The 12,161-nt window shown below is 41.3% G+C and overlaps 1 protein-coding gene across 2 annotated transcripts in view; it reads left to right on the forward strand.

The window, feature by feature from the left end:
* Nucleotides 1-12,161, forward strand: part of LOC135219304 (uncharacterized) — a 347,240-nt gene that overhangs the window by 189,793 nt on the left and 145,286 nt on the right. For both annotated transcript variants that reach the window (XM_064255961.1, XM_064255960.1), the window contains exons 11-12: nt 4,442-4,558; nt 11,231-11,358. In XM_064255961.1, the coding sequence (XP_064112031.1) occupies nt 4,442-4,558; nt 11,231-11,358 (245 nt within the window). The remainder of the gene's footprint in view (nt 1-4,441; nt 4,559-11,230; nt 11,359-12,161) is intronic.

The raw sequence follows: 12,161 nt of genomic DNA on the forward strand, positions 1-12,161 counted from the left end.
TTGCCCCCATCCTGGTGATCTTACGAAAGAGACTCTGCCCTTGGACGAAGATCAAGAATCTGTCACAGTCAGTTCCATTGCAATTCCCTCCGCCGGCTTTAGTGATCCACACAGATGCCTCACTAAGCGGCTGGGGAGGCTACTCACAGTACAAAAAGGTACAGGGAACCTGGTCCCTACCATTCCGCCAGCTACATATCACTGTACTGGAAGCTATGGCAGTGTTCCTCACCCTAAAAAAGCTTCATCCAGCCAAGAAGTCTCATATCAAGTTGGTATTAGACAGTGCAGTGGTAGTCCACTGCATAAACAGGGGTGGCTCCAAATCTAGCCATGTGAACCATGTCATGATAGCCATATTTTCCCTGGCAGACAGGAGCAAATGGCACCTGTCAGCCACTCACCTAGCGGGAGTAAGGAACGTGGTGGCAGATGTGCTATCACGGTCAGTTCCGCTAGTGTCGGTGTGGACGTTGGACCAGGAGTCATTCAAATGGGTCTGTCAACAAGTACCAGGGCTTCAGGTAGATCTCTTTGCCACAGAGTCGAACTACAAACTTCCTTGTTACATGGCTCCCAACCTGGACCCTCTGGCTTACGCCACGGACGCGATGGCTATAGATTGGAATGTGTGGAAGAAAATTTACCTCTTCCCTCCAGTGAATCTTCTCTTGAAAGTCCTGAACAAACTCAGGACGTTCAAGGGTCACATCGCTCTAATAGCCCCCAATTGGCCCAAGAGCAATTGGTTCCCTCTTCTACTGGAATTGGGACTCCGACCTCAAGGGATTCCCAATCCCAAATTGACACAACTAGTACAATCGCGGACTGTGTCCGCTTCCTCAGGAATTCAGAAAGCCCTAACTTTATGGACTTCATGAAGTTTGCAGCTCAGAAAGATGCCAACATCGATCCTCAAAACATCAGGTTCTTAGAATCTGACAAACGAGAATCGACCTTGCGTCAATACGAATCGGCAATTAAGAAACTAGCAGTATTTCTGAAGGACTCAATGCACAAACCATGACCACGAATCTGGCCGTAACCTTTTTCAGAACATTGTTCGAGAAAGGATTAGCAACTAGTACCATTACTACTACCAAATCGGCTCTTAAGAAGATCTTCCAATTTGTATTCAAAATAGATCTAACAGATTCTTATTTTTCATCTATCCCCAAGGCTTGTGCTAGACTCAGACCATCTGAGAGACCCAAGTCGGTCTCATGGTTCTTAAATGATGTCCTTAAATTGGCTTCTGACACTAATAACGACTCATGTGATTATATAGCTCTCTTAAGGAAAACATTATTCCTAAAAAGTTTGGCCTCAGGAGCCAGAATTTCTCAACTGTCAGCTCTATCTAGAGCAGGGCTCTCCAAACTATGGCCCGCGGGCCACATCCGGCCCGCCACATAATTTCATCTGGCCCGGCAAACAAATCCCTGTGTGGTGGCCTTGAAAAAATAATTATCGCACTACTGGCATCAGAATGTGAATGGATTTGGAAATTGGCATTTTTTGCAGATATGACAGGTCATATGAATCAATTGAATCTGAAGTTGCAAGGCAAAACAAATTTGATCAGTGAGTACTTTGTTCATGTCAAGGCATTCAGAACAAAACTTGCGCTACTTGAAGACCATGTGAAAAATTTCATGCAGAAAGTAAAGTTGAATTTCCTTCTTCATTTGCAAATGAAATTATTTCAGATTTGAAAAAACTGTTTCAGGAGCGATTTGCTGACCTTAATACCACAGCAAATGAAATCAGGCTCTTTCATAATCCATTTGACTGCAATGCTGAAAATCTTCCAACTCAATTTCAAATGGAAATTATTGATCTCCAGGCAGATGACAGACTGAAAGATAAGTATAGAGAAGGAAATCTGGTTGGGTTTTATAAATGCCTGCAGCCAGATCAGTTTCCAAATTTGATAAAGTTTGCTTGTAGTTTTGTGTCCATTTTTGGTACAACATACTTGTGTGAACAAACATTTTCCAAAATGAAGTATGTGAAATCTAACTATCGGGCAAATTTGTCTGATGATCATTTGAAATCAATTGTTACAATTGGCTCCTCTAATCTGGAACCTGATTTCAATGAAATTTTGAAGTCAAAACTTCAGTATCATTCGTCACACTAATTTGGTTGCATAAAACTAAAGGCAGGAATCTATTTAGTTTACCCTGATTTTTTCCAACAAGATATGTTTTAATTTTTCCATGTTTATACTGTAATATTTGAGGAAATTAAATTACTGACACTGATTTTTTTTTCCTTTGGCCTGCATAAATGTGGAAAATATATAATGTGGCCCTTACATTGAAAAGTTTGGAGACCCCTGATCTAGAGAACCAGATCATATAGAGTTTCTCCCTTCAGGAGAAGTGTTACTTTCTCCAGATCGTCAATTCCTAGCTAAAAATGAGGACCCACAGGATAGGTGGGCCCCATGGAAAATTGTCCCACTTCCACAGGAACCTCCTTATGTCCAGTTAATTCACTAAGAGCATATTTAAGCAGAACTGCCCTGGTATCTTCAGGTCCTCTGTTCATTAGGGAAAAAGGTGGCACCATTTCCTTAAAAGGAATTAGACAACAGATTTTATACTTTATAAAACATGCTAACCCACAATATAAAACATGCTAACCCACAATCCTTCCCACGGGTACATGATGTTAGGGCAGTAGCCACTTCTATTAATTATTTTCAACATATGAATTTTGATGATCTGAAGAAGTACACAGGCTGGAAATCTCTGACAGTATTCAAACGCCACTATTTAAAGTCCTTAGAAGCCCTTAAATTTCCAGCAGTGGCAGCCGGAAACACAGTTTCCCCTGACACTGCTTAACTTAGTAGTAAGTAGTTTATTCTATGTCTCTCCTTACATCTCTCTCTCCTACCTGCCTCGCTAGCATTCTTGCTGTAGCTCAGTCATCATTGTTAGTCGCACTGTACCTTGGATGGCACTTGATGTATATATTTGTAATGGATTTCAGTTTTGTTTTGTATCTTGGACTAGTTCCCTTGTTCGCACCATTTGTATTGTATAAGCTTCAACGGGCTTCTTAGCCCTATGTTGTACATAGTTAGCTTTAAGGTTCATTTAAACTTCTTGTTACTCATTACTGTAACTTATTTATCTGGATTATAACAATTAATCTTAATCGAGTTTTAATTTACCTTAAACTTAGTTAATTGTATACATCCTTTCTTCCAAGCTTGTGGGGCCAATTCTCTGGTACTATTTCATGGAGCGATACAGGCTGAGCCCAGAAAAGGGATTTTGACGGAGGAAAAATCTATTTCTGGGCAAGGACCTGTGTCGCCCAGTGAAATCCCACCCCTTTTTCTTTTTTCTCTCCCTATTTGGCCCAAGCTTGGGTGCTATCTCCAGGAATGAGATCCGAGGCGCTAGCCGTAGTGGTAGCGAGTAGTGGGGCTTAGATCGGCTCCTCTGTAGACGAGGGATATTGAAGGAGGAAGAGACTAAATGGCAAGGGACCTCTGGTAGTGGTTTCACTCGCCCCAGATACCATACCGACACCTTAAATAAGGTGAGCGAGCCAGAATACTCTGGCATTTCCTTATTAGCTTTTTTCTCTGGTATTAATAGCAATATTTATACCCTAGAAATGAGTGCTAAGGAATCATTTCACTGGGCGACACAGGTCCTTGCCCAGAAATAGCTTTTCCTCCGTCAAAATCCCTTAATAAGGGTAAAGTTGTTGTGATGGATTGCTTTAGCAAATCTTATATGAGATTAGCCATTGAACTCACTGATCTGGTTAAACTTAATTAAGAATTGTGGAGTAAGGGGTTAGGAATGATGAGGAATGTAGTGATGAATCAAAGTTGTAGATAAAGTTATGTTAGCATGAATAGAATTGTGTACAAGCAGGAGTTTTTTTTATCATAAAGAAAGAATGGGAGAATAATTATGAAAAGGGTGCATAATATAATTTAAAAGATTTAAAGAGAAAGAAGACAGAAGCATCTAGGAAATCATAAAGCAATGGAACCTCATGCCCTTTTGCACCTGCTGCATCAGCTTGATAAAACGTGCAACAGTTATTGAATGTGTAATTTATAAAGGGCCAGTGTATACTGTTGTTAAGACTTTTCTGCACATACTTAATGAAGTTCAGAGGCTGTAAAAGTTTTTCCAGGCATTATATGTGTGGATTGCAATTGAAAATATCTAAAAATGAAAATTAATGGAGTATGATTGAGCATTGAGCAATAACTTTTAATGGTTTTTATTATATGAATTGTGCATGAATTTTCAATATTTTCATTACCTTAGCTTCAAATGTTAGTATTAACAAGATTTGTTCATTTAGTGACAGAATTACATGAAGACTAATGATAATATTATAAGTGTTGATATGTATATGTATTTGTGATTTATATACCAAGTGTGTACTTTTTGCATAGGTTCATCAACATTTTGTGGGGTTCAGTCGTGTTCAGATCCAAAGCCGATGGAGAATGATTGACCCAGATATTTCCAAAGGACCTTTTACAGTAGAAGAGGATTTTCTCCTCATTAAGGTTTGTATTTTGATTAATTTTTTTATCATGCAAATACCTGTTACCAGTTTGTAAGGTTTTCATTGGTAATTGAAAGAAATTAAAATGATAGTGTTAGATATTGCAAGACTCCAAGGATGTGATTTGTTCATACACGAACAAACCTTCGGTCTTAACAATAGGATAATTTCTAACGCCTTGCTGGATCCGGTTGAAAAACACATGAAAGCAAGGAATCTTGTGAGATCTGGCAACGCATGCGTAGATCGAGTGAAGAGTGGTCAAGGGCCACTCAACTACGCCACTGCGTCAGTCTTTTCTTTAACCGTGTGGGTGAGAGTCGTGTTTAACCTCTCTTGGCCTTTACCTGTTTCGATTGTGTTTAGTGTGTTTGACTAATATTATGGCTTCTTCTGCTCCTTCTCGGCCTCGTCAACGTGTGTGCCTCGGAATTCCAAGTTTTTCGTGTTCTTGTTTATTGGCTTCGGCAGCGACTGATCGCAACAAACAAACAAACACGCTACATCACATGTAGCAGGTGCTGTTCTAATTTTTTATTATAATGAATCCTTGCACGGAATGCCGGGCATGGCCTAAGAGCAGTGGAAGTCATTTTATAGTGTTACGGACACCGAGGTCTGCTACAGGTTCTTTAATATAATAAACAAAAAGGATTCAACACCAATAGTTGAAACTCGGGATACGAATATAGAAAGAAACAAAAAGAACAAAAGTTTATTTACAAGCTTACAAACAAAGGTGAATTCAGAATGGTTTCTCCTATTTGCATAACAAAAATAAAATCTTACAGTATGTGAACTGGGGAAACGATGCCGTATTGAAATACTTGCTGGCCAGTTTTGCAGCTGTCGAAAAACAATGCTCGAAGCGATGGCTTCTCAAAGGAGAATTGTAGGACTCCAGACGTCTTCTTGACTCCCTACTGTAGAAAGCACTGTCTATTCTTGATACTCAAAGGGCAGGTTACTCCTCAAAAACACTTGTAGGAAGTTTCTTCTATGAAAGGTTGCTCTACGTCGGGATCTCTCTCTTCCTGACTATGGACGAGTTAACTTCTCTCCCTCTCCCCGACTATGGACGACTTAACTCGTTTCCAATCACACACTCGTGCATCTTCTTCCTCTCTTATCCTTCGTCCCTTCCTTCTCTTATCTCTCTCTGATTATCTGATTTTACTACTTCCTCAGGGCATATATATATGGCGATCTGGGGGCGGGGCTGAAAAGGCGGAGCATAACCGGTGAACGTCACAGACTCCCTAGTCGACAGGAACTTTTTAGAAGGATCTCGACGAAATGTTGCATCATAACATGCGGCATTTCTAACGATGCGACAGTGCCTGCTGAGTTCTGCAACATACCTGGGAGATTCTCAATCATGAGAATAGGTGCCTCCAACACGTGCGCGAATGCCTCCTCGCTGCAGACCTTCTTGAAGAAGATGCATTTCCCGTTCCCCCAACAAACAACTCTTCGCTATAGAGTGATTACCAAGACATATTGCAAGGGAGAGCATCGGAGAGTTTCGACTCTTCCTTCATGGGAAGGTCTTTCGCCTCTTCCCGATGCTTCATCTCCTGCAGTCTTCAACCCCCATAGTAGCGTTGTTCCTGTGTCTCCTTTCTTTTCTTCCATTGATTTATTGCTGGAAGTATCGGGAGGCCACTTGGCTGATTTTTGTAATATCGCCCCTTCTTCTTCGGGAGTTAATTTGATTTTGATTCCTGGGAAGTGGGGAGGCTTTTTCATCGTTCTCATTTATTCCAGAGTCGGAGGCGTCCAAGATGGTGGCGAGTTGGAAGACTCTCGGGCTAGGGGGTCCCCCGTCCTTGGAGGGGTTGCTAGCGCACTTTATTTAGGCTCGCTACCCCCCTCCGCGGGCTGGCCAGGCCATCCCCCCTCCTTCCGGCCTCATCCTTGTGGGAAGCCGAGGTCAGCCATCTTATATTGCTCTGCCAGTGTCTGCTGCCGCTTCTTCGAGTCTGGGGACAGCACTGTTATGTCTACCCTGAACAATTGAAGCACTACCTGGGAAATTATAATTAGGCTGCCGAACGTTGGAAACTATAGCTATATAATTACTAGGTAAGTATATACAAAGCCTTAATTTATTATAAGAATATCTTTTTTGTTAGGTAAAACTCAAGAAAAACTCACTAAAAATGTTTATACCTGGTGTTTTTAATAGTTTTATCACAAAAGGGGCATTTTATGATGAAACTAAAAATAAACAGGAATCTGTGGGTATTTCTCATAGAAAAATACCGCGAATAGGCGAATTTTCTGTGAATGGGGTATGTGCTCCAGAGAGAAATCCGCGAATATAGGGGTTCACTGTAGTGTCCATTTTCCTCAATAGATGCTAGTGTGTTTTGTATACCTTTTGATGGCGAATTCATTTAGTGATCTCCGAGATTGACTCTTTATTTTTGTCATAAAAATAAATTACGAAGGAACTAATACAGGCAGTCCCCTGTTCTCAGCGGACTTGGTTAATGGCAATCTAGTTTTATGGCACTTGTCTAGCCCCATGAAATCGCTGATTATGGTGCCATAACAGGCCGAGTTTTGGTTATTGGCACCATAAGGTGCTAATTATAGAGTTATGGCACCATAACATTCTTAATAAAGGCACTATGAATCGTAGAGTTTCGGTTAATAGCGGTTTTTGCTTATCAGCATCCCACCGAGAACGGAACCCCGATGATAACCGGGGACTGCCTGTAGCGATAATTATGAAGGTCACAAATTTGGAAGATGAACGTCACAGGTAATGTTCTGCAGATTCTGAGAAAAATTAAGTAGTAGTTGACTTATGGGTAGGCTACCCTGGGAATGTAGGCTAAATGTGTTAAATAAAGTAGCTCACTGTTTTAAAGAAAATTAAGCAGTATAAAGTTATAAAACGTTAAGTGAAAATAAATGAGTACAGGCAGTCCCCAGTTTACAACAGGGGTCCGTTCTTGAGACACGTCGTAAGCTGGAACATTGTCGAAAATCGTTAAAAATCATAAGAAAACCTTACTTTTAATGCCTTGGGTGTATTAAAAACTATGTAAACTGCTGTTTTATTGGATTATTTTGCCTTTTTGAAGACATATTTCTTCCTTCAGATTGGTGTTGTAAGCGTTGTAACCTTGGAATATGCACTGTAAACCTGGAAATAATTTCTGATGAATATAATTGAAGTGTTGTAACCTCAGAACGTTGTTAGCCGAAACTGTCATAAACCAGGGATTGCCTATAGTTGAATGATAAAAAGTGGTGTCAGACTTAGCCAAATAGTAGGCTAAGTCGGCAAGTTCGCTATTTGTATGTGAATAGCTTGTAAGTATGGAGGAGTAATAATGGTAGTTTATATTTGACAACATCTCCAAGGGTTGCGAGAGAGAGAGAGAGAGAGAGAGAGAGAGAGAGAGAGAGAGAGAGAGAGAGAGAGAGAGAGAGAGAGAGAGAGAGAGATTGGTGGAAGAATAAATGGGAGTGGATGAATGGCGGTCGTAAGCGTGTGTCTGTTCTGGCGGTCTGTTGTGTATATCAGTTGCAGGAGTGTGTTACGGGAGTCGTAAAGCGTTCGTTGAAGTCGTAGAGTGGGTTTGGGCAGCAGTTATCCATTGGTGGTCAGTTGATGTTGTGTTATTTGATTGATTTTTGTGTTGTAAAGTTGTGCATGTGTCTGTTGGTTGTGGTAAAGTTGAAGAGGTTGGTAGTGCATTTCAGTGTCTGTGAGTGGTGGCTGGAGCAGTGTTGGTGTTGGTGGGTTGTTGTGCTCGGGTAAGTCATGTGGTTGTCGTGTTATTTTGAGCTGTTGGTGTTCGTCTGATCAGTGATTTGTCAGGTTATTAAGTTGTTGTGGGGTTGTGGTTATTGGATGGTTGGTTCTGTTGTGATTATCGGCGGTGGTTGTGTCTCAGCTAGCCTATATCCAACGGACAGCACAGCCTAGCCCTGAGGTTCTGGAGCCTGAGGTGAGTACGTGTTTGTGTTTTGTGTGTCTGGTATATCGTTAAACCAATTGTCCTGCAGGTAGAAAGTAAAATAAAGGGGAAAGTGTGGCTGTGGGAAATTTTGTCAGTTTGTACGATTGACGTAACTGTGGGGAGTTGGCTTGCTTTTTTTACTTAGCTTTGATTCTGCCGCACTAGTACCACCGTAGGTCTTGCGTGTCATCAAAGGCGACTAAAAAGACAGCTGCTGCCTTGAAGTCTTACTTGTTTAGTAAAAGGCCAGGCCCACCACCAATAACTGGGGAAACTGCTGCCTTGCAGTCTTATTTTTTAGTAAAAGGCTAGGCCCACTGCCAATAACTGTGGAAACAGCTGCTTTGTAGGTGGACTTTTTAGTCAAAGGCAAGGCCCACCGTCAATAACTTTGGGTGATGACAGCAAGGACATGCAGTCATAAAAACTCCTTTGCCAAACAATAAACCATGTCTGATGTTTTAAGGAATATGTCAGAATCTGCCTACTGTCACGTCTTGGTATAGGGACCACTTGGTTCCTATCACCTGATTCTGGCGGCTGAGCTTGTCTGAGAATACATTCCTCTTGCCTGGAGTGTATCTGGCTGACAACTCGACCAAGTGGGCTATTGCCCACTTGTGCACCTGCATTGTCAATTGGTGAAGCATGAGAGAAGCAAGTCTCCCTTGCTTGTTGACGTATGCACTCCTGTGGTATTGTCGCTCATCAATACCACCCAGTGTCCCATCACACAATCCTGAAACTCAAGGAGAGCCAGGAAGGCTCCCTTGTGTTCCAGGATGTTGATGTGAAGGTGCTTGTCGTGAAGGTCCAACACTCCTGCAGTCAGCAACTCCTCCAGGTGTGCGCCCGATACCTCGGTCAATGCATCTTGAGAACAGAAGCATGCCCGGATGGGGAGTGTGAAGATCCACTCCTGTTAAGAGGTTCCTGTCGTCAAGCCACCAGTCCAAGTCCTCTCTCACCTCCTGCAAGAGGAGGACAAGAGAGCACTGAGGGTCATTGGATTGTGACCAATACTCCCTCAGTCTCTGCTGGAGAGACTGAAGGTGAAGACACCCATGAGGGACCAGCTTCTCCAAAGACAACAGATGATCTATCACGACTTGCTATTGAACACCCAGTCCTCAGACTGGATTTCCTGGTGGCAGTGGTTTATCAGTGCTTTTTCTAATGCTTCCTCTCCTTTCTCTTGTAAAACTTCCAAGTGGGAGAAGATGAAGGTAGTTTTGCCTGGTTTTTTCTGCAAGAAGCATGGCTAGGCTTGTAGCATTTATAGTCTTTTCTGTAGAAGAATGAAAGGGGCTCATGCTAGCTGTGCTTTTTGCACTGCTGCACCTGGTACTTCGCATGCAGGTGTAGCTGTTATGTCGATCCAGTGTCCCCTGGACCCAGGTGTACCTTCACTCACTGGAGTGCCATGCACCCTGTCAGCAAATCATCAAAGCCCAGAATAAGGGAATTCAACATGCAGGGTGATCTTCCCCTTCTCACTCTTTCTCTAGAGAGAACCAGGGGTCCAAGTACAGAATATATTGTGAAAGGGCTCGTTTGGTACTATCGCCCAGGTCTAGCAAGTTGAGGTCCCCTTACATACTCCCTCTCTTGTAGAAGCTTTGGCTTTTAAAGACTGGGGCAAAATCACAGGCAGCCCTCATCCATGTTCACATGAGTGAGTTCACCAGCCATGTCCCATTGGGACATTATCACCTTGGGTTGATAGCTGCCCACAGCCTAGCTTACCTAGTAGAGGCTTTGTATTTACCAGGTTGGGTAAGGGTACCAGGAACTCTTTGTACTGCCTTTACTTCTCCAATAGGATGTTTCTGAGAAGAGAGGGTCAGATAGGCATTTGGGACTGGAATTGGATGCTTATGCATTACCTTCTAAGTCTTTTTCCCAAAGGATCATTCTTAAGACTAGGCAGGTTTTTCACCTAAGAGGGGGAGGGTGGGGAGGTTTGTTTGAATGATCCCCTTGGGGGTTTTGACTGGCCTCCCTGTCCTGCAGGATGTATGGCACCTGTGCCCTAGGGTTCAGATACCTGAGGTGCAGTGGCATTTGTAAAGCAATCAAGAAATCATCAAGTTTTTATGAGCAGGATAGTGTATCAGACCAGGTGAATTTGCTGGTTTCTGGCATGGGAATTCATTAAGGTCTACTAGCCTAGTAAGTTATTTCCTTTGCCCCCTGACCCATTGGAGCAGTAAGTATTTATTCCCTCAAACAGTACCATACCAACATTGCAGGTGGTATGGGCGCTCTTTGTTTTCATCTAGTCTGTACACTCCTGGCAGGTTTTGATTTGACCCTTGCCCTATTAGTTTGCCATAGAGAGTGGCACCTTCCTCAGGTAGGATTTTCACTTACTGGGGCCAACAGACCTGTGAGCCAACTTAGTCTGGGAGGGGATGTAGTGTTGTCTCAATCTAGAGATAGTAGGGGGATTCATTTATGTGGGTGTAAGGATTAATGGAATCCTCCTGTAGATAATTTCTCTTTTGCCTCATATTGACTACTACCAGAATTTTAGGAATTGAATAATGTGATATCATAGTGTTCCATTTTTCCAGAATTTCCATTCATTTGTCCAGTTTCAGTTTTTTGCTTAGATATATTCATGAAAGTTTATGTACAATAATGTTTATATTTGCTTCAAGCATATTTTTGAAATTTTTGTTTCTTCACAGGGTCTGCATATGTTTGGACTGAACTTTGATTCCATCGTGCATTTCATGCCTGGGAGAACATATCCACAAGTTAGGGATAGATATAAACGTACAATCCTGCCTTCATTAAGTGTGAAGCCTTGGAAAAAGTAAGATTCCCAATCTCATCCTTTATTTTTTGTTATTATTCTTTGACTTGAAAGTCAGATACGTATCTTTAATTTTCAGTCACGTCATCATGATGGTTTTTGCTGGCATACTTTATGGAAATTGGGATTTTGCAGATATCTCATGAAATTCACTATTAGATATGAATTACAGTTTAGCTCAAGTTGAAAATGGCATCAAATTAGTGTTAGCTGTGGGGCATCTTGAATATTCAAGTGTAGTCAATACTACATGTAATATTACTGTAGTGTCTTCACCATTAATTAGATTTTGTTACTTATTAGATAGCCAGAATAGCAGAGTATCTTTACATCGAGGAGCTGCTGTTATTTGATATAATATTAACATATCCACTGGATACAGTTTTTATATTCCAGTGATGGAAGAACACAAACTATAATAACAAGAATTTTTATGTAGTATAACATGAAAAATCATAATTTAGCTTCATTTTTCTTATTGCTCTTGACAAGACTATAAACTAGGATATTTTAATCAAATCTAGTTACATGGTAATTATTATAGCAAATTTATATATTTCCTTTTATTGGCTAAATTCATAAAAGTATTAGACTTTACTAACAAGCCTGGCTATTGGTTTGGAATAGATCACAGTTTTATAAATAAAAAGAGTGTAGTTGAGGGGAAGAGTGATTTATAACTGTTTTACTAATTACTTCAGAATTTCCATATATACAGTATTATTTTGTGGAAGTGTAGAGATTATACTAGTCAAATCATTGGAAGTAATATGATCATGGGAAGGGTGATAATTAAGGCAAAA

The sequence above is a fragment of the Macrobrachium nipponense genome, chromosome 1 (assembly GCF_015104395.2).
Source record: "Macrobrachium nipponense isolate FS-2020 chromosome 1, ASM1510439v2, whole genome shotgun sequence".
Taxonomy (NCBI): domain Eukaryota; kingdom Metazoa; phylum Arthropoda; class Malacostraca; order Decapoda; family Palaemonidae; genus Macrobrachium; species Macrobrachium nipponense.